Consider the following 23698-nt stretch of genomic DNA (forward strand, 5'->3'; position numbering starts at 1 on the left):
CCATGCATATTACTTCTTTTCTCTTAACATGAAGATTGCACAGCAGTGACTAGGGCATTAAAGTAATTCTTAGAAATATTATGGCTGGGCATGGTGTGACTGGGCATGGTGGCTGACACCTGTAATCCCAGCACTTTGGGAGACTGAGGTGGGTGGATCTCTTGAGGTCAGGAGTTCAAGACAAGCCTGGCCAACAAGGTGAAACTCGGTATTTACTAAAAACAAAAATTGGCTGGTCTCATGCCCATAATCTCAACACTTGCGGTGGCCAACATGGGCTGATCACCTGAAGTCAGGAGTTTGAGACCAGCCTGGGAAACATGGTGAAACCTGTCTCTACTAAAAATATAAAAATTAGCTGAGCGTGGTGGTGGGTGCCTATAATCTCAGCTACTCGGGAGGCGGAGGCTGGAGAATTGCTTGAACCCAGGAGGCAGAGGTTGCAGTGAGCTGAGATCACACCATTGTGCTTCAGCCTGGGCAACAAGAGTGAAACTCTGTATCAAAAAAATAAAAACATAGAATATTAGTTTGGAATAGTGGTGTGCTCCTCTAGTCCCAGCTACTCCGGAGGCTGAGATGGGAGAATTGCTTCACCCTAGGAGGTGGAGGTGGCAGTGAGCCAAGATGGCACCACTGCACTCCAGTCTAACCGATAGAGTGAGACCCTGTCTCAGTTTTAAAAAAGAGGCCGGGCGCAGTGGCTTATGCTTGTAATCCCAGCGCTTTGGGAGGTGGAGGTGGCCGGATCACTTGAGGTCAGGAGCTTGAGACCATATTGGATCACGCTACTGCACTGCATCCTAGGAAACAGCTAGACTTTGTCTCCAAAAAAAAAATTAGTTGTAATGGGATATTATTTGAGATTGATTTCTACATTGTCCAGAAATACATGGGTGATTTTTTTAAATGAATTTTTAAAAAAATTCATGAAAGGAGTGAAAGTAAGATTTTTTTAATTCTGTAAGGTTCAAGAGAGGCATATTTAACATTGCCCTTGCTTTCATACTACTTTGATTTCCTTTCTATTAAATATCTTAATTTTTCATCTCTTCAGGTGAAAAGGGGACAGGGAAATCAACTCAGAAGCCATTGCATTATAAGAGTTGTCTCTTTCACAGAGTTGTCAAGGATTTTATGGTTCAAGGTGGTGACTTCAGTGAAGGTGAGGCTTGAAAAAGTCCTGTATTATTCTCTGTTAAATATCACAGATCTCAAAGTTAGACAAGTGCCTAGAAGTTTTAATCTAATTTTCTTGTTACTCTCACTCCATTTAATCTTTGGTCAATTAGAAGTACTCATAGAAATATGTAAAAGAAGGAAGCTCATAGAAAATAATTTTGCCTTTGACACATGAATTAATTTCAGAAATATGCTTCTGGATACAAAACAAACACTGCATTCATCTCAGTAATCTGTCAGTATGTGTTTGATTTTGTCACAAGTGGTAATCATTACTACAGTATAAGTTTTACTTTTTTATTGTAAAAATATCAAAACTGTACTTTTAAACACTTTGAAAAAAATGTCATTAACCTGTTGCAAGACCAGAGTAATTATAATTAGAATCTGAAAGTTACTTTTTTTTTTTTTTTTAACATATTTTAATGGTCTTTGTTACATTCTTACTATCATATCATAGTGGAAAGAAAGTAATTTGGGACCTTGTTGTTATTGACATTAATTTTTTTTATGATTTGCTGTAGTCTTTGAATATTGTTAATTCAAAATTATTTAAAAATCTACTTTTTAAGAAGTATTTTGTTTAGGTAGCACCTTTGAGGAGCTTAATATCTTGAGAGTTATAAGAGTATGTTTTTCGTTTTTAGGAAATGGACGAGGAGGAGAATCTATCTATGGAGGATTTTTTGAAGGTAAAAATGTTTACATTTGTGTTTTAAATATTTTCTCTTTTATTCTATCTTGTTCTCTATTGAATCAATAAAATTATTCATTAAAAGGTATATTAATGTCTGGCTGCCTTCAACTAATCTGAAGGTTAATTTTCTAGTGAAAATTGCTTTTTATAGAGATGGTTTTTTTTCCTTCTTAGGACATTTTTACAACACATCATTTGAAAGGGTTTCAACAATCTGTACTTAATTCTTAGAATTATGGTGCTGGAATAGGAACTTCCGTAGATCAGTCTTAACCTTTATTGAAGGAGATTCAGCAGTATTTCTTATTGACAATACCCAAGTTTTTAGATCATTTTTCCTATGAAAAATTTTTAAAATATCTTTGGTTTTCTAAAATTTGACTATAATCTTTTGCAAAAATTGAAGTTTTTTTCTGGAATTTTTTTATTGATGTGAAGATCATTTGGAAAACTGTAAACATATTTAATGTGGAAATAATATTTTCCATGTTTTACTTTTGACATTTAGTGAAATTTTGTTTCAGAGTCCACGATTTGTTCTTAATATTCTAACCAAGATTGGAAAACAAGTTCCTCCCTTTGCAATAAGTGATGCTATGGCAGAAGTTAAGTTAATGAGTTCAGACTAAATAATACTATGTGAGCCTGTCTGTGCTCAGAAATGAAGCAGATGAAATATAAAGGAATCTAATCTGGACTTTCTCATTTTTTTTTAAGAGATGGGATCTCAGGCCGGGCGCGGTGGCTCACGCCTGTAATCCCAGCACTTTGGGAGGCCGAGGCGGATGGATCACGAGCTCAAGAGATCGAGACCATCCTGGTCAACATGGTGAAACCCCGTCTCTACTAAAAATACAAAAAATTAGCTGGGCATGGTGGCGCGTGCCTGTAGTCCCAGCTACTCAGGAGGCTGAGGCAGGAGAATTGCCTGAACCCAGGAGGCGGAGGTTGCGGTGAGCCGAGATCGCGCCATTGCACTCCAGCCTGGGTAACAAGAGCGAAACTCCATCTCAAAAAAAAAAAGAGATGGGATCTCAATGTGTTGCCCAGTCTGGAGTGCAGTGGCTTTTCACAGGGGTAGTCATAGTGCATGTTAGGTTCAAGCTCCTGAGCTCCAGTGATCCTCCTGCTTCACCCTCCTGAGTAGCTAGGACTACAGCCACATACCACCATGCTCAGCTGTTTTTATTTTATTTTATTTTATTTTATTTTCGCTGTTTCTTGTTTTTAAGGACAGTTTCATTTTTTTACTTAAATAAACAAAGTGGTTTTTTCTTTTACAGAAATCGTGAAGGACAAATATAAATGGAAAGGAAGGGGATTGAGATAGTATTTGAGTTTTATAAGCAAATGATAGAATATTAGTATCTGTCTTAGAAGATGGAAGGGAAATTGATCATATTGGATTTCATTCTTCTTTCATAACCTAACTTTGTTATCTAAGTAATTCGTGTCTGGCACTAAAGAATACATCAGATATGAATAGAAGTGAAAATGAAAGTTTTTTTGGAGGTTATACCTATAACTGAAAACTTTACTTCTCTATAGATGAGAGTTTCGCTGTTAAACACAACAAAGAATTTCTCTTGTCAATGGCCAACAGAGGGAAGGATACAAATGGTTCACAATTCTTCATGTAAGTATTTATAATCTGGTCATTTAAAACATCCCATTTTGGTCTGCCATTTCTCTGTGTGCCTGCCATTGATTACTAATAAATAGGAGAGGAATCTACAAGGGGGGGAATTGCTGAAGGAGGGGGAACAAAGAATTCGTTTTTTTGTTGTGTTTTTTTTGTTGTTGTTTTTGAGACAGAGTTTTGCTCTGTCACCCAGGTGAGTACAGTGGTGTGGCACAGTCACGGTTCACCACAGCCTTGACCTCCCTGGCTTACGCAGTTCTCCCCGCCTCAGCCTCCTGAGTAGATGGGAGTACAGGTGTGGGCCACCACACCTGGCTAATTTTTAAATTTTTTTGTAGCAACGAGGTTGCCCAGGCTGGACTCCTGGGCTCAATCAATCCTCCGACCTTGGCCTCCCAAAGTGCTGGGATTACACATGTGAGCTATGGCACCTGGCCAAAATTGTTGAAGAGGGAAAATCTTGAAAGGGGGGAAGTTAAATTGTTTCTGCTAATGTTTTGAAATAATGAAGACTTGTCAAGAGAACACAGGAGCCAAGTTAAAGGTTTCCCTCAAAATAAATAACAGTCATATTAGTTTATGGTCAAATAGGAACCAATAGTCTACATTGGTATAAATAAATGAATAAATAATGAAGGAGAAGGGAAAGCTGTTCCCATATTAGAATGTCAACTAATACATTTAAAAGGAATGGTGGAATTAGAAAAGTCACCATTTTGTAATCATCACAGTAATGATTGACTCAGGCAAGAATCTTCTATTAATGCTAAATTTAGAAGGGTGATTTCAGTGAGAAACTGGATGTTTACACAGAAAATTTCTCCATAAATTACTTAATTACAAAAAATGCAGTCAGTTCTCACTATTCATAGATTCTGTATTTGTGAATTTACCTTCTCACTAAAATTTATTTGTAACCTCCAAATGCTATTCTTTTCCAGTTCTGACTACAAAAAAATTGTGACCAGGCCTCCTGTCAGTAATGCCTATTTTTTAAATCTTGTCTTATGGGTGCAAGTTTGCTCTCTTCAGTAGCCTTGAACTCTCCTGGTCTCTGAGGAATTTAATCTGTCAGCACCATGTGGATTATTCTATTGTTTCCCTATTCCATATTTGTGACTCTTCAGCAGTGAGAAATCTGACCCCTGATTATCTTCAACATTTCTTTTCATTTATTAATCTTCAAATAAACAATTGCTGTACCATACTACTGTAAACAAGGACCTACTGACTAGAGTCCACTATTTATTTATGGTTGTTTTTGTTTTTAGACTGAGTGTAGGTAGTTAAAAAACAAGTTTAAAAGTGACTTAAACACTTTTTGGGTTTGGTTTTGTGATTCACTCAAAATACGTTAGGCTTATTCCTTTCTGATTGTATTTCATTTTGTTCTCCTTCCTACCTTGTTTTGACTTAGGTTTTATTTTGTTTTCCGCATTTTTTAAAGTTTATGAAATAGTAACATTTCCAAAGTCAAAAAGAATACTGTGAAGTGTCTCTCCCAGCCATCCCTTCTACTCCATTCCCATTTCCTTGTTTTTTTCACCCCAGTTCCATCTATCCATGTTAATAATCAACCTAATTTCCAGTTTATCTTCCTGTATTTTCATTTGTAAACATAAGCAGATACATGTATACATTTTCTCACTTTCCCTTATACAGTAGATGGCATACCATGTGTATTGTTTCACTCTTCACTTAACAGTATATCCTTTAAAACATTCCATGTCAGTTTATAGAGATCATTCTTACTCTTTTTCGCAGCTGCATAGTACTCTATTGTTTGTATATACCATAGTTTATTCAACTAATTGCACATAATGTGGGTCTCTCTGATTTTCTTTTTAAACAAAACAATTTATGGCTGGGCGCAGTGGCTCATGCCTGTAATCCCAGCACTTTGGGATGCCAAGGCAGGTGGATCACTTGAGGTCTGGTGTTCAAAACCAGCCTGGCCAACATGGTGAAACCCTGTCTCTACTGAAATACAAAAATTAGCTGGGCATGGTTGCAGGTGCCTGTAATCTCAGTGACTGGGGAGGCTGAGGCAGGAGAATGGCCTGAACCTGGGAGGTGGAGGTTGCAATGAGCCAGGGTTGTGCCACTACACTCCAGCCTAGGCGACAGAGCAAGACTCCATCTCAAAAACAAATAAACTACACAAAACAACTTATAATTACTTCTTTGTTGTTAAAAGAAAAAAAAACACAGATAAGCCACAAAAAAAAATCTCCAGAGCATCTTTCTATGCAATAAAAATGTTTGTAGAGTGTTGCTCTATAACTAACTTTTGGCTATAATACAGATCTCTGCACATCATTAAATATTAGAGTTTTAGTGGCCACATGTTAATCTCTTGCTTGAATGTACTGTGTATTATTAATTTCATTTTTTGACATTTTATTTGCTTCTTGTTTTTCAAACTACTCCAGTGAACATTGTGCCTATCATTTGATGCAGTTTTAATATTTGTTTATTTAATTAACCATTTACACATTTTTAAGCCTTTGCATATATGTATTGTTATGTTGACTTCCAAAAGGAAAGGATAGTTTATATACTACTCTGGCACCAGTAGTATGTAAATGCTAATTTCACCACATTCTCAGCAGAGTATTATAACTTACTTTCCTCTTTTAAATAAAATCCTTTCTGTGCTAACCAAAACTCCTATGTTAACATCATATAATCTTTCATACATATTTTCGGAATCTTCCCTCTAAATTTTGATTTTACCTTCTATCTTCACATTTTGTAGGTAACCTTTCTGTGTTCTGTATTTTAAAGGAAATTATGTCAATTTTTAGAGAGCTTCAGTCTTTAAAAAAATTTTTTTTGTACTGTAACATATATAAGATTTGCCATTTTAACCATTTGTAAGTGTACAATTAATTGATTAATTAATTCATTTATTTGAGATAGAGTCTTGCTCTCTACTCAAGCTAGAGTGCAATGGCACAATCATAGCTCACTGCAGCCTCAAAACTCCTGGGCTCAAGTAATCCTACCGCTGCAGCCTCCCAAAGTGCTGCGATTACAGGTCTGAGCCACTGTGCCCAGCGAGTCATGTTTCTTCACAGTGTTGTACAGTCATCACCACTATTTCCAGAATTGTTTCATCGTTGCAGAGACTATGTAACCATTTCCCCTTTTCCCCAATCCCTGGTAACCTCTGTAAATTTGCCTGTTCTGGATATTTTATTTAAGTGGAATCCTACAACTTTTATCCTTTTGTATCTGGCTTGTTTTACTTAAAAATGTTTCCAAGGGGCCTGGTGCTGTGGGTTCATGCCTGTAATCCCAGCGCTTTGGGAGGCCGAGGTGGGAGGATCACGAGGTCAGGAGTTCGAGACCAGCCTGGCCAACATGATGAAACTTCATCTCTACTAAAAATACAAAAATTAGCTGGGCGTGGTGGCGAGCGCTTCTAATCCCAGTTACTCAGGAGGCTGAGGCAGTAGAATTGCTTGAACCCAGGAGGCAGAGGTTGCAGTGAGCTGAGATTGAGCCATTGCACTCCAGTGTGGGCCTGGGTGACAAAGCAAGACTCCATCTCAGAAAAAAAAAATGTTTCCAAGGTTTGTTTATATATGTGGCATATATCAGAACTCCATTCTTTTTTACGGCTAATACTCCACCGTATGTATACACCACATTTCTTGATTTGTTAGTGGACATTTGGCTTGTTTACACATTTTGGCTATTGTGAATACTGCTGCAGTGAGCATTGGCATTTGAGTTTCTTTTTTCAGTTCTTTTAAATATATACCTAGGAGTTAATTGCTAGGTTATATGGTAATACTCTGTTTAGCTTTTTGAGGAACTTACATAGTGTTTTCCATAGTGGTTGCACTATTTTACATTCCCATTAGCAATCATTAGTTCTTACATTTCCATATCCTTGCCAACACACTTATTTGCCACTCTGTTTGTATCTGTGAATTACCATGTAAGCACCACAAACTGTAATTTTTAAATTTTGGGATTACAAATAAGTTTTAGTGAGCAGGCAGATTTGCAAATAGAGTATCAGTGAAGTGAGGATCAACTATATCTAGATGTAAATTGTATATATGCATTGTGACTGTAACATGTTATATGAATACACATATAGTGTACACCTAGGTTTTTATAGGTAATTTTTGTGAGTTAAGCATAGAGTTACAATGAGGAAACAATAGTAGGTCATTAACTTTATAGTTAGGTAAACCTAAAAATTCAGCTATGTGTTATAATTTTTTCAGTGGTATGGTACATGCTTTAACCAAAATTAGCATAAATTATGTTTTTTTTTTCAAATTTCTAATAGCTTTTTGATAAGGTTTTTTAAAATAACAAATCTCATAAAATACCAATCTTTAATTTTCATGCTAGTGTTTTTAGTACATATTCAGGTAGCAGCCTTCTTAACTACATAGCTTTAAGGTTGATGGTTGGGGGTGGAATTTTTTAAAAAGTAACTTTTTTGCCACAAAAATGCTTATTTTAATTTTTGTCACAACTCTTAATCCAGATCTTTTGCATCTAATTAAAAAACTTGTAAACACTCAGCTTGGCACAGTGGCTGATACTTGGAATCCCAGCACTTTGAAAGGCCAAAATGGGAGGACCGCTTGAACTCAGGTTTGAGACTAGCCTGGACAATATAGTGAGACCTCTCTCTACAAAAAATACAAAAATTAGCCAGGTATGGTGGCATGTACCTGTAGTCCCAGCTATTCAGGAGGCTGAGGCAAGAGGATGGCTGGAGCTCAGGATGTGGAGGCTACAGTGAACCAGCATTGTGCCAGCACTCCAGCCTGGACAACAGCATGAGACCTTGTCTCTAAAACAAAAACAGAAACAACTTATAAACACTATGTAAACCATTTCTGTTCAAGTCCAGCAGTATACGTCTGAGGACCATAGGAAGATAGCCTGCGCTTTACTGTTTAAAACGTTAAGATTGAAAAGTTCAGTAAGAACTCAGTTCTAAGTGCAAGAAACATGAATGGATAGAAATAATACTGAAATGTATATTTTAGTTACATACACGTTTTCAGCAGTGAATACCTATTGCTTTTATAATTAGAACAAGTTTGATACATTTTGTGGAAAGCATTTTGCCTTCTGTTCTAGTTAAGGTAATGTGATTAAGATAGCAGTTGATGTCTTTGTTTTCAACTTTGTTTCCAATACAGTTATTTTCTTTTCCTTTTTAGAGATGCTAACTTTGTTTTTCTCTGACTTTGTTTTTATTCTTCTATCTGATGACTTCCAAAAGAACAACAAAACCAACTCCTCATTTAGATGGGTAAAGATTATTTTTTTTTATTTTACAACTGTTTTAAATTAATCTTGAAATAAGAAGCTTTTATTTAATCATTTTTACTTGACACTTTAGGCATCATGTTGTTTTTGGACAAGTAATCTCTGGCCAAGAAGTTGTAAGAGAGATAGAAAACCAGAAAACAGATGCAGCTAGCAAACCGTTTGCGGAAGTACGGATACTCAGTTGTGGAGAGCTGATTCCCAAATCTAAAGGTAAAAATAAGTACAGATTTCTGAGAATACTTTAAGCAGAGACGCTCTAAATAATTAGCATGAACTTCATACTCAGGCTGATATAAAAATGAGGTTTTTGTTTTAAAATGTATTTTTGTGCTTTTTTTTTTTTACTTTTTTAAGTTGACACATAAAAATTGTATTTACTTACTGTGAACAATATGATGTTTTAAAGTATGTATACGTTGTGGAATGGATAAATAGAGCTAATTAACATGTATTATCTCACATATTTAATATTTTTTTTGTGGTGAGAACACGTAAAATCTCTCAGTGATTTTCAAGAATATGTTATTGTTAACTGTAGTCATCACATTATGCAATAGAATTCTTGGACTCATTCCTCTGAGCTAACTAAAATTTTATATCCTTTAACAACATTTGTCCAATACATTCCCCTCTCTAATCCCATGGAACCATCATTCTTCTCTCTACTTCTGTGACTTCAGCGTTTTTATATTTCACATGTAAGTGAGATCATATGGTATTCATCCTTTTGTGCCTCACTGATTTCATACAACGTAACTTCTTCTGGGTTCATTGATGTTGCTCCAGATGACGGGCTGAATAGTCTTCTGTTGTGTATATAAACCGCAGTTTTTAAAAAATCCATTTATTGGCTGAGTGCGGTGGCTCAAGCCTGTAATCCCGGCACTTTGGGAGGCCGAGGCGGGTGGATCACGAGGTCAAGAGATCAAGACCATCATGGTCAACATGGTGAAACCCCATCTCTACTAATACAAAAAAATTAGCTGGGCATGGTGGTGCGTGCCTTTAATCCCAGCTACTCAGGAGGCTAAGGCAGGAGAATTGCCTGAACCCAGGAGGCGGAGGTTGCAGTGAGCCGAGATCGCGCCATTGCACTCCAGCCTGGGTAACGAGAGCCAAACTCCATCTTAAAAAAATAAATAAATAAATAAATAAAATCCATTTATCCATTGATGGAAACAGATCAATTCCATATCTTGGCTATTGTAAATAATGCAGCAGTGAACACGAGAGTGCAGTTAACTCTTCAACATACTGATCTCATTTCTTTCAGATATATACCTAGTAGTGGGATTGCTGGATCATGTGTTAGTTCTGTTTTCAATTTTTTAAAATTATACTTTAAGTTCTGGGATACATGTGCAGAACGTGTAGGTTTGTTACATAGGTATACACGTGTCCTGGTGGTTTGCTGTACCCATCAACCTGTCATCTACATTAGGTACTTTTCGTAATGCTGTCCCTCCCACACCCAGTATGTGATGTTTGTCTCCCTGTGTCCATGTGTTCTCATTGTTCATCTCCCACTTGAGTGAGAACATGTGGTGTTTGGTTTTCTGTCCTGTGTTAGTTTGCTGAGAATGATGATTTCCAGCTTCATCCATGTCCCTGCAAAGGGCATGAACTCACCTTTTTTTATGACTGCATAATATTCCATTGTGTATATGTGCCACATTTTCTTTATCTATTCTGTCATTGATGGGCATTTGGGTTGGTTCTAAGTCTTTGCTATTGTGAATAGTGCTGCAATAAACATGTGTGCATGTGTCTTTATAGTAGAATGGTTTATAATTTTTTGGGTATATACCCAGTAATGGGATTGCTGGGTCAAACGGTATTTCTCATTCTAGATCCTTGAGGAATCACCACACTGTTTTCCACAGTGGTTGAACTAATTTATACTCCCACGAACAGTGTAAATGTGTTTTTATTTCTCCATATCCTCTCCAGCATCTGTTGTTTCCTGATTTTTTAATGATCGCCATTCTAATTGGCATGAGATGGTATTTTATTGTGGTTTCGATTTGCATTTCTCTAATGACCAGTGATGACCTTTTTTTCGTGTTTGTTGACCACATAAATGTCTTCTTTTGATAAGTGTCTGTTCATATCCTTCACCCACTTTTTGATGGCATTGTTTTTTCTTGTAAATTTCTTTAAGTTCCTTGTAGTTTCTGGGTATTAGCCCTTTATCAGATAGATGGATTGCAAAACTTTTCTCCCATTCTGTAGGTTGCCTGTTCACTCTTGATGGTAGTTTCTTTTGCTGTGCAGAAGCACTTTAGTTTAATTAGATTTCATTTGTCAATTTGGCTTTTGTTGCCCTTGCTTTTGATGTGTTTAGTCATGAAGTCTTTGCCCATGCCTATGTCCTGAGTAGTATTGTATAAGTTTTCTTCTAGGGTTTTATCGTTTTAGATTTTTATTTTTAAGTCTTTAATCCATCTTGAGTTAATTTTTGTATAAGATGTCGGGAAGGGGTCCAGTTTCAGTTTTCTGCGTATGGCTAGCCAGTTTTCCTAACACCATTTATTTAATAGGGAATCCTTTCCCCATTGCTTGTTCTTGTCAGGTTTGTCAAAGATCAGATGGTTGTAGATGTGTGGTATTATTTCTGAGGCTGCTGTTCTGTGCCATTGGTCTATATATCTGTTTTGGTATCAGTATCATGCTGTTTTGGTTACTGTAGCCTTGTAGTGTGGTTTGAAGTCAGGTAACTTAATGCCTCCAGCTTTGTTCTTTTTGCTTAGGATTGTCTTGGCTATATGGGCTCTTTTTTGGTTCCATATGAAATTTAAAGTAGTTTTTTTTCTAATTCTGTGAAGAAACACAATGGTAGGTTGATGGGGATAGCATTGAATCTATAAAAATTATTTTTGACAGTACAGCCATTTTCATGATACTGATTCTTCCTATCATGAGCATGGAATGTTTCTCCATTTGTGTCTTCTTTTATTTCTTTGAGCAGTGGTTTGTAGTTCTCCTTGAAGAAGTCCTTCACATCCCTTTTAAGTTGTATTCCTAGGTATTTTATTTTCTTTGTAGCAGTTGTGAATGGGAGTTCACTCATGATTTGGCTGTTTATTATTGGTGTATAGGAATGCTTGTGATTCTTGCACATTGATTTTGTATCCTGAGACTTTGCTGAAGTTGCTTATCACCTTAAGGAGATTTTGGGCCAAGATGATAGGGTTTTCTAAATATGCAGTCATGTCATCTGCAAACAGAGACAATTTGACTTCTCTTCCTATTTGAATACCCTTTATTTCTTTTCTTTCCTGATTGCTCTGGCCAGAACTTCCAATACCATCTTAAATAGGAGTGGTGAGAGAGGACATCCTTGTCTCGTGCCAGTTTTCAAAGGGAATGCTTCCAGCTTTTGCGCATTCAGTATGATATTGGCTGTGGGTTTGTCATGAATAGCTGTTACTATTTTAAGATACGTTCCATCAGTACCTGGTTTATTGAGAGTTTTTAGCATGAAGTGGTGTTGAATTTTATTGAAGGCCTTTTCTGCATCTGTTGATAATCATGTCGTTTTTGTCATTGGTTCTGGTTATGTGATGAATTACATTTATTGATTTGCATATGTTGAACTAGCCTTGCATCTGAGGGATGAAGCCGACTTGATCGTGGTGGATTAGCTTTTTGATGTGCTGCTGAATTCGGTTTGGCAGTATTTTTTTTTTTTTTTTGAGGATTTTCGCATTGATGTTCATCAGGGATATTGGCTTGAAATTTTCTTTTTCTGTTGTGTCCCTGCCAGGTTTTGGTATCAGGATGATGCTGGCCTCATAAATGAATTAGGGAGGAGTTCGTCTTTTCCTGTTGTTTGGAATAGTTTCAGAAGGAATAGTACCAGCTCCTCTCTGTACCTCTGGTAGAATTTGGCTGTGAATCCATCTGATCCTGAGCTTTTTTTTTGGTTAGTAGGCTATTAATTACTGCCTCAATTTTATAACTTGTTACTGATCTGTTCAGGGATTTGACTTCTTCCTGGTTTAGTCTTGAAAGGGTGTATGTGTCCAGCAATTTTTCTGTTTCTTCTCAATTTTCTAGTTTATTTGCTTAGAGGTGTTTATAGTATTCTCTGATGGTAGTTTGTATTTCTATGGGATCAGTGGTGATATCCCCTTTATCATTTTTTTATTGTGTCTATTTGATTTTTTTCTCTTTATTAGTCTGGCTAGTGGTCTATCTATTTTGTTAATCTTTTCAAAAAACTGTCTCCTGGATTCATTGATTGTTTTGAAGGACTTTTCATGTCTCTGTCTCCTTTTCAGTTCTGCTCTGATCTTAGTTATTTCTTGTTTTCTGCTAGCTTTTGAATTTGTTTGCTCTTCCTTCTCTACTTTTAATTGTGACGTTATGGTGTCGATTTTAGATCTTTCCTGCTTTCTCCTGTGGGAATTTAGTGCTATAAATTTCCCTCTATAAACACTGCTTTAGCTATGTCCCAGAGATTCTGGTTGTGTCTTTTTTCTCGTTGGTTTCAAGTAACTTATTTGTTTCTGTCTTATTTTGTTATTTGCCCAGTAGTCATTCAGGAGCAGGAGTAGGTTGTGCAGTTTCCATGTAGTTTTGTGGTTTTGAGTGAGTTTCTTAATCCTGGGTTCTAATTTGATTGCACTGTGGTCTGAGAGACTTAGGATTTCCATTCATTTACATTTGCTCAGGAATGTTTTACTTCCAATTATGTGGTCAATTTTATAATAAGTGGGATGTGGCGCTGAGAAGAAAGTATATTCTGTTGATTTGGGGTGGAGAGTTCTGTAGATGTCTATTAAGTCTGTTTGGTCCAGAGCTGAGTTCAAGTCCTGACTAGCTTTGTTTATTTTCTGTCTCATTGGTTTGTCTAATACTGACAGTGGGGTGTTAAAGTCTCCCACTATTATTGCGTGAGAGTCTAAGTGTCTTTGTGGGTCTCTAAGAACTTGCTTTATGAATCTCGGTGCTCTTATATTGGGAGCATTTATATTTAGGATAGGTAGCTCTTCTTGTTACATTGATCCCTTTACCGTATGTAATGCCCTTCTTTCTATTTTTAATTTTTTGAGGAACTTTCAGTTTTCTAATAATAGCTCTACTGATTTCCATTCCCACCAACAGTGTACAAGAATGTCCTTCACATCCTCTCCCTTGTTTTTGTTCCTTTTTGCATCTTAGCCGTTGTGTGAGGTGCTGTCTATCTCATTGTAGTTTTAATTTGCATTCCTTTGATGTTTAGTGACATTGAACATTTTTCCCATATACCTGTTGGCCATTTGTATGTCTTTCTTTGAGAAATGCCTCTTCAGGTCCTTTGCCCATTTTAAAATTAGGTTTTCCTGCTGATGAGTTGTTTGCATTTTTTATATGTGTTTTGGTTATTAACCCGTTGTCAGATGTATGGTTTGCAAATACTGTCTCCCATTTCAGAGGTGGTGTTTTCACTCTGCTGATTGTTTCCTTGGCTGTGCAGAACCTGGTTAGTTTGATGTAATGCCATTTGCCTGTTTTTGCTTTTTGTTGCCTGTGCTTTTGGGGTCATATCCAGAAAAATCATTGCCCAAACTAATGTCATGGAGCTTTTTCTGTGTATTTTCATTTAGTGGTTTTACAGTTGCAAGTCTTAAGTCTTTAAACCGTTTTTAGTTGATTTTTATATATGTTATAAGGGTCTGATTTTATTTTTTTACATGTGGATATCTAGTTCGAACACCATTTATTGAAGAGACTGTCCTTCCCCCACTGTGTGTTCTTGGCAGTTTTGTGTTTTAACTATGTTTTACCCTACTTCTCACTTTGTTCATTTACCATGGAATCACTTAACTTTTTCTGGTTATTAATTTGTAATAATTTACCCTTTTGCTTCCACTGAGTTTTTTTTGTTTTTGTTTGTTTGTTTGTTTGTTTTTTAGCAGTAGTTGTCTGAATAAGTTAGTAAATAAATACTCTTATAGAGGAAGAGACTCGGGCTAGATGGCAACTGAAGAGAGAAGATAGATTAAGAAACTTTGAGGGAATAAATTATTTTTTCTTTAAGCACTCCTTAGATTCAGAAGCATCCTACATGTTTGAGAAATTTCTTTTATTTAGACCAGACCATTTGAAGCTAACATGACTAATTTGATATATTGTCTGAAATGGTAAGAACTTTTAAAGTAAATATTTTCAGTCTTTATATTTGAAATATGTGGCTGGTACTATTTTATTACAGATACTGGGTTTAACATACTAAAAGTAATAATGGAGTGAGATTACCTTCAAACCTGTATAGAAAGCAGTAAAACCTTAAACTGACTCTGTTCTTACTACTAATAATATCCGTAATTAGTTTCTTAGGGTTAGCACGTGTGAGAATCATCTATAATACTTTCTGATTCTCACAGTAACTATAGTATTATATATCCCTATTTTACAGACAAAGACAGTCAAGAAGATTAAGTTCTTTACCATGTCAGGAAAAGAGACTTCAAACCCAAGTTCAAGAATTAGAGCTTTTTCTGTTATATGTTACTGACTCATTAAAGTTTAAATGTCTTTAACATTTCTTAAGAATTGCACTTAGTAGATCATTCTCATCTCACCTTTTAGGTATACTGATTTCCTCTATAATATTTAGAAATACTTACATTTTGTTTTGTTTTAATTATAAAATACTCCAGATGGCCATAGAGAAGGCAAAATGATTTTTTAAATTTTGTTTTTGTCTCTGCATTCCATTTTGAGTCTGCTAATTTCATTTTCTTCTCTGTGATGTCAAAAAAAATTTGCAGGTAAATGATTGCAGGTATATGCTGCAGCTCATGGGATTTCTTGATGTACATGAGGCGGGCTATCCTTACTTAAAAACAACAGGTGTAATGTATGCTTTATTTCTTGAAGATTCAGTAAAAAACAAGATGTTGAGAATCTTTGCATGATAGTCTACAAATGCAATTATTTAAATTAAAAAAAACTAAAAAACAATCTATAATGATGTTTGTTACTTCTAAACCCTGAACCTCCTACTAATGTTTAAACTTTAGAGCGTTTTTAGTATAGTGGGAATATTTTCGCTTAAGTCGCTTAAGGCAGTATTCTTCCCAAGTCATCTAGAAAATCTTCATTATATTTTAGTCTTTAAGGTCCCTTGTGTTAGGATCTTTTTGCCTCCTTGTAAAAGTTAAGTGGCCAGGCACAGTGGCTGACACCTGTAATCCCAGCACTTTGTGAGGCTGAGGCAGGAGGATTGCTTGAGCCCAGAAATTTCATACCAGCCTGGGCAACATTGTGAGACTCTTCACTACAAAAAAAAAAAAAAAAAAATTTTTTTTTTAAATTAACCACCTGTAGTCTGGCATCTTGGGAGGCTGAGGCAGGAGGATCACTTGAGCCCAGGAGTTTGAGGCTGCAACCTGGGCAACAGAACAAGACCCCATCTCTTAAAAATATTTAAGTAAATAAAGTTAACGATGCTCTGTGGTTTATATATTCAGAAAGAGATTGAGGTAATAAAAGAGTTTTTGGCCAGAGGCTGACTCACACCTGTAATCCCAGCACCTTGGATGGCTGAGGTGGACAGATGGATCACTTGAGGTCAGGAGGTCAAGACCCTCCTGGCCAACATGGTGAAACCCTGTCTTTACTAAAAATACACAAAAGTTTGTATTTTAAACCATAAACAGTAATCATAGACTCTCTAATAAATTTGTCGTAAATTGTCACTAAAAAGGCAGTACTTGAATATGTCTCTAAAAGAGGAAGTAAATGAATATAGCTCTTTATATACTACTTAGGTCTTTATAATGTATTGTAACCTAAAGAAATAAATGATAGTTTTGTCCATGCCATTGGGGCGACGAAGTTGATGTAACATCCAACTGTGTGTCCCTCAAACTCATGCTAAGCTAGCATACCTTGCCTTCATAAGTTTCAACAACCTGAGAATATTTAGCCCTTTATTAATATGTATCTGCTCAGGAATTTCTTAAGGGTCAGAGTTGTTTTGGGCCAGACCTCCAATGCCTACTCTTTTCTGAATCACACTGTGAAGAGGAAAAGATGTTTACTTTGAAAACACACACTTGGGCCCCTGTTACTCCATAATCCTTCAATTACCTTTCAGAACATCGGTCAGAATAGGTTTTGTCATGCATCTTAAAAATTTGATGGCCTCCTTAAAATAATTAGTTGGGAACAGGCAAAAAGCATTGTGTAGCACTGTGGTATTTATCTTCATTATATTTAAAGCCTTGTGTGAGAGAATTATACCCCAGTTTAAAAAGAAATAAATACAGAAAATTTTTTTTTTCTTTTTTTTAAACTTCCTGAAAGAAAACAAAAAGACTTCTGAAGAAATCTGACTGTCTGGGCCCATCTGTGTATGGTCTTGGTGAGTCTGGGCAATCAGTCTTCCTGGGCCTTTCTCTCTCAGCAATTTTGAGGTTGGAGATCCTGCTTTTTGTGGCTATTTGAGTGTGCCAGAGAAAATTCAAGGTCATGAGAAGAACCTTCCGGCAGATGCAGAAATGGAATGCTGGAAGCTAATAAAAGCTGCATCCCCTGTAGAGGCTCAGCAAAGGGCTGTCAAAAGTCAGAGTGGAGGATAGAACACAGACCAATACCTTGACTAAGGTATTTCCTGGTTTTTCAGGAGTCGATGTGACCTCAGATCATGCTCTTCTCTTTAGAGTTCACTGTAGTTGTTAACTCATTTATGCCAGAGGTTACAAATATTTTGTGTGAAAAATCAGATCTTGGTGATGACGTTGAGCAGTAGGATATACATACCTCCCACAAGTTTAGTGTTCCATTAATGGAACTAAGAGATGAGAGGATTGCTGTGTTACATAGTACACAGAAACAAGAACTGAGTTGTGGCAACATGGCAGTAAGTAGTTCTATGAGAAGAAATGGCAGGAGTTAGATTGCCTGGCAGTACAGAAAGAATAGCACAATAGAGGAAGCAGCTGGTGAATCTTGTACTCTGGAGACAAGTGAAGAGGAAAACTAGAGATTCATTTCTATGGTGACAGGGTCCCATTTCAGTGTCCTTATTCTGAAAGTAATTTTGGCACTTTTACTGGAAAGTAGCGGGATGTTAAACTTAGAAACAGTTTAGGAGATGAGACCCATGATGTGAAATGAGATTGTCTAAAGACCATTTTAGGAATAGTTCTGTTCTTTATTTCAAATCCTATTTTGATGGTGATTTCAAAATTTCTTTCATTTTCAAGGTTTCAAGTGAAATTTATTGGTATAAAATCTGTAGGTCTCAAAAAAACAGTGCAGCATTTTCTACCTTACAATAAAATAATCTGGAGTTATTTCTGGTTTTGTTTTGCTTTTTTGAGACAATGTCTTGCTCTTTTGCCAGGCTAGAGTACAGTGGTATAGTCATAGCTCACTGCAATCTCGAGCTCCTGGGTTTAGGCAGTTCTCCCACCTCAGCCTCTGAAATAGCTAGGACTATAGGTGCACCCAGCTACTTTTTCTATTTTTGGTGGAGACAAGGTCTCACTATGTTGCCCAGCTGGTCTCACATTTCCTGGCTCAGGCGATCCTTCTAACTTGACCTCACACGGTGCTGGGATTACAGGTGTGAGCTATGGACTTCTGTTGTTTTTTGTTTTGTTTTGTTGTGTTTTTTGAGGTGGAATTTTGCTCTTGTTGCCCAGGCAACAAGCAATTTCAGCTCACTGCAACCTCCGCCTCCTGGGTTCAAGCAATTCTCCTGCTTCAGCCTCCTGAGTAGCTGGGATTACAGGTGCATGCCACCACGCCTGGTTAATTTTTGTATCTTTAGTAGAGACTCAGTTTCACCATGTTGGCCAGCCTGGTCTTGAACTCCTGGCCTCAAGTAATCTGCCTACCTTGGCCTCCCAAAGTGCTATGCCCGGCTGGAGTTTGGTTTTTAACCTTCACGTTATATTAATAAGTTCAATGACTAATTGATAGGGTTATATCACACCATACTCCCAAGTAAAGGTCAGTGAGGAAGCTTGGGAAATCATTCTACATAATAATAAGCAAACTGCATAATCTAATTAACCAGAAATGGCCTGAATTGAAAGTGTTATTACTCTTTGTAATTCCTTTTTATTCATTATAATTCTTAACTTGAATCGTGGTTTTTGCTTTTAGTACTGTTTCATTTTACCTTTAGGATACTTAATATGCTTGTCAAAGAAACTTTGAAATCAGTTTTGTGTAAGTAGTTAGGCAGGAAGTAGGGTTTTTTTGAAGAGTCAGCTGAAAACTGTTGCCATATTTGGAATTTAAAATTTTTAATTGAGAAATTATCACTGTATATATTTATAGTATGCAATGTGATGTTATGATAGATGTATACAATGCAGAATGATTAAAACAAGCTGTTTAACATAGCTGTCACCTCAAATACGATTTTTGTGGTCAGAAATCTGAAATTTACTATCTCAGCAATTTTGAAATGTACAATACATTATTAGTAATTATATTTACCATTCTATGAAAATAGATCTTAACAAATATATTCTTCCTGTTTAACTGAAACTTTATACCTTAATCTTAAAAATTTAATACATTTATTTGGTTCACAATTTAGAAAGTATAAAAGGATAATTGGTGAAAATCTCTTTACATGAATTTCCATTCCCACATTTTGTACATTATTCCATGTGTATGTCAGTGTTGATCATGAAGAATAAATTTCCTTGAAATGGAATTGTCAGTTTACAGAGGTCGTGTATTTGTAATTTGGTAGACACTGCTACCAGAATAGAAGATAATAAGTTGCCCTACACCCTGTATAAAACCACATATTATCATAAACTCATCTTTGCCAGCCTAATGGTTTGTTTTTTTAACAAATGCTAGTTTCAATTAGCATTTCTCTGAGGAGTGTCATATTAGTGTCTCCTTAAGAGCTATTTGTTTCTTTTTATATGAACTGATTGTTAATTCCTTTACCCCCCATTATTTACCATTCTTTTGTTCTACTTTTGGAAGTTCCAAGCCTCCTTCTGTTACTTCTTTTCTCTTTGGAGAACTTCCTTTAACCAATTTTTTTTTTTTAAGGTTAGGTCTGCTGGTGACAAGTTATTCTAGTTTTCTGAAAATGTCTTTATTTCAGTGGGGTGTAGGGAATGGTTTCAGGATGAAACTTTTCCACCTCAGATCATCAGGAGTTTTATAAGGATTGCTCAGCCTAGATCCCTTGCATGCACAGTTTACAAGACGGTTTGTGCTCCTTTGAGAATCTAGTCCTGCCACTGATCTGACAGGTGGAGCTCTGGCAGTAATGCTCACTTGCCTGCCATTCACCTCCTGCTGTGTGACCTGGTTCCTAACAGGCCACAGATCAGTACTAGGGACCATGGCCGTTCATCTCCATGTTCTGACATTATGTTGACTTATGTGTGTTGATATACTTCATTTAAATAATACTTGTTGACTTTGAGAAGGATACAGTTTCAACCATATTCTCAATATGCCTTAATCATATTTTAAAATTTAGGTTAACATACATTTCAAAACTCAAGCCACAGTCTTAGCAGAATCAATATTGATATTGTCATGTCTCCAATTTTTTGCCTTTTTACCCTTCTGTCCTTTAACTGCCATGTCTTTCTCAGTTGTTTTCTTTTTTTTTTTTTTTTTAACAGACTTATAGGAAAAGGAAGGTAAATTAAATTTGCCAAATATCAAAAGAAAGGAACTTTTCTTTTTTGAAATAGAGTCTCACTGTGTCTCCCAGACTGGAGTGCAGTGACATGATCTCAGCTCACTTCAACCTCTGCCTCCCGGGTTCAAGAGATTCTCTGCCTCAGTCTCCCGAGTAGCTGGGATTACAGGTGCCCTCTACCACACCTAGCTAATTTTTGTATTTTTAGTAGAGACAGGGGTTCACTACATTGGCCAGACTGGTTTTGAACTCCTGACTTCAGGTAATCTGCCCTTTTGGGCCTCCCAAAGTGCTGGGGTTATAGGTATGAGCCACCACGCCTGGCCAAACTTTTTAATCTTAGAGCTTTTTTTTTTCTTTTTTTTAAACTGAGACGGAGTCTCACTCTTTCCCAGGCTAGAGTACAGTGGCACGATCTCGGTTCACTGCAGCCTCTGCCTCCCAGGTTCATGCAATTCTTGTGCCTCAGCCTTCCCAGTAGCTGAAACTACTGGCGCCCATCACCATGCCCAACTAATTTTTGTATCTCTGTAGAGATGGAATTTCACCACGTTGGCCAAGCTAGTCTCGAACTCCTGACCTGAAGTGATCCGCCCACCTCAATGTCCCAAATTGCTGGGATTACAAGCACGAGTCACCGTGCCCAGCCTATTTTCCTTTTATAGTTAATGCTGTCTGATTCTCAGGCAGATTATATTCCTATAAAAATAGTTATAAATCTCTTTCTGGCCTTCCACTTTATGTATTTATTTACTTGGAGGAGGAGTCTTGCTTTGTCTCTCAGGCTAGATTACAGTGGTGCGATGTTGGCTTACTGCAATCTCCACGTTTGGGGTTCAAGCGATTCTTGTACCTCAGCCTCCCGAGTAGCTGAGATCACTGGTTTGAGCTACCACACCTGGCTGATTTTTATATTTTTAGTAGAGATGGTTTCACCATATTGGCCAGGCTGGTCTCAAACTCCTGACCTCAAGCGATCCACTTGCCTTGACCTCCCATAGTGGTAGGATTACAGGCGTGAGGCATTGCACTGGACTTTACATATTATTATGATATCTTGCTTCACTGAAATGTTTTATTCAAAAGCAATGTGTAGATTAAATAATTGTTAATGAAATGTTTTCAGTACACTTGGTGAGTGGGCTTCCTTTGTGTGGTATGGTTTTTTGTTGTTTTGGAGATAGAGTCTCACTCTGTTGCCCAGGCTAGAATGTAGTGGTGCCATCATGGCTCACTGCAACCTCGACCCCTTGGGCTCAAGTAATTCTCCCTCCTTGGCCTCCCAAAGTGCTTAGATTATAGGCGCCATGCCCCCGGTGACCTTCCTGGCTCAAGTGATTCTTCCTCCTCAGAAGCCATGCTCCTGTTCAGTGGGCTTGCTTTTTTTTTTTTAATTTCAGACACTAAATGGGCTTGCTTTTAAAGTACATCCACTGTGATATATTTTTCATAGGAAAGAATCTCAATGCAAAATAAATAGAAATCAGAGCTGGTAATTAAAGCTTTGTTAATTGTGGGGTAGAGTTACTATATTTTAACAAGTATATTTTATGTTTAGTGTGGTATTTTTATTTTGCTTATATAATTTTATGTTTTTATTTCATTATGAATTTGTTTTCTGTGTTAGAGTTCTTTAAAATTTGATCCCCCCCTCCCCCATCTCCCTCAGGTTTTAGTTTAGTGTATATAAGGAGATTTTTCAGGTTATATGTGTTTGCATACCCACTCTGTCTCACCAGCAGCATTGGTATTGGATTCAGGTTAACAGTTGGGTTCATGAGACAAAATAAGCTTCATCTGGCACTAAGTTTACTTACCCTTAAGAAAGGATATAGGACAGGAAATGGCATGCTGGTACATCAACAGCATAGAAGAGCTCTCATGATTTCCAGGCACAGCTTGCATACATCCTAGACATCTCACACATGATAATGTAGATGTTTCTTAGAAATACAGCTGGGTAAAGAAGGATTACCTTAGTTCAGTGAAGCCATTACATCTACCGTCTCGTTAAATTTTTTTTTTATTTTGACACGGGGTCTTGCTCTGTTGCCCAGGCTGGAGTGCCTTGGTGCGATCTCAGCTCACTGCAACCTCTGCCTCTCGGGTTCAAGCGATTCTCCTGCTTCAGCCTCCTGAGTAGCTAAGACTACAAGCATGTACTACCACGCCTGGCTAATTTTTGTAATTTTAGTAGAGACATGGTTTCACCATGTAACTTCAGCCAGATTTTCATGTATCTTTTGTTTAGATATTCCTACAAATTATCAGTTACAAATTGCAAGGATGATTCAGGCACAGCAGCACACATGCCTGTAGGTCTAGCTGTTCAGGAGGGTGAGGCAAGGAGGATTACTTGAGCCTAGGAGTTTGAGGCCGGCCTGTGCAACATAGCAAGACCCCGTCTTCAAAAATATATAAGTAAATAAACAAGGCTAGACATGGTAACTCACACCTGTAATCCCAATGCTTGGGAGGTTGAGGCAGGAGGACCCCTTGAGCCAAGGAATTCGAGAACAGCCTTGGCAACATAGGGAGACCTTGTCTCTACAGAAATAAAAATAAAATTAGCAGGGCATGGTGGTATACACTTGTGTTCCCAGTTACTCAGGAGGCTGAGACAGAAGTAACACTTGAGCCTAGGAGGTCAAGACTGCAGTGAGCTGTGATCGGCATTTTAGCCTGAGCAACAACAATAAAAATAGCAATGCCAAATATCAACTCTTAAGATGTTCCTGAGGCTAAGGTGGGGCTAAAGGAAAGGTCACAAATCAGGTGATAACCTTTCAACTAAGGTTCTGTAACCAAACAGCCAACAGATAATCCAAAGATAAATTTTCTTTGTTTTCCTTGGCTATTATGGAAAACATTAATTTATACATAAGTGAATAAAATAGTATAATAAACAACTGTTCTTTACCTAGCTTCAGGAGTTTATTTATGGCCAATCTTGTTTTACTCATCACTAGCCACTTTTCCCTTTCCTATTATTTTGAAACAAATTCCAGGCGTAACATTTTATCAGTAAATATTATTTCTAAAAGATGATTCTTTGAAAAGCAGTACCATAATGATACATACATACACATTCCTAAATATAAAAAATCCTGACAGTGTTCAGATTGTAATTGTTTCATTAATGTTTTTTGTTGTGTGAATCAATCCAAATAAAGTTCAAACATTTAAATTGGTCTTGTAAGCTGTTTTTTGTTTTTTAATAAATTCTCTTACCATC

General features: G+C 36.9%; 1 protein-coding gene across 2 annotated transcripts in view; it reads left to right on the forward strand.

Annotated features, from left to right (window-relative positions):
- Positions 1-23698, forward strand: part of PPIG (peptidylprolyl isomerase G) — a 49960-nt gene that overhangs the window by 16566 nt on the left and 9696 nt on the right. For both annotated transcript variants that reach the window (XM_064373353.1, XM_064373354.1), the window contains exons 5-9: positions 1058-1165; positions 1830-1874; positions 3428-3515; positions 8785-8814; positions 8905-9044. In XM_064373353.1, the coding sequence (XP_064229423.1) occupies positions 1058-1165; positions 1830-1874; positions 3428-3515; positions 8785-8814; positions 8905-9044 (411 nt within the window). The remainder of the gene's footprint in view (positions 1-1057; positions 1166-1829; positions 1875-3427; positions 3516-8784; positions 8815-8904; positions 9045-23698) is intronic.

The sequence above is a fragment of the Aotus nancymaae genome, unplaced genomic scaffold (assembly GCF_030222135.1).
Source record: "Aotus nancymaae isolate 86718 unplaced genomic scaffold, 86718_ANA_hifiasm-v0.15.2.pri h1tg000008l, whole genome shotgun sequence".
NCBI lineage: Eukaryota > Metazoa > Chordata > Mammalia > Primates > Aotidae > Aotus > Aotus nancymaae.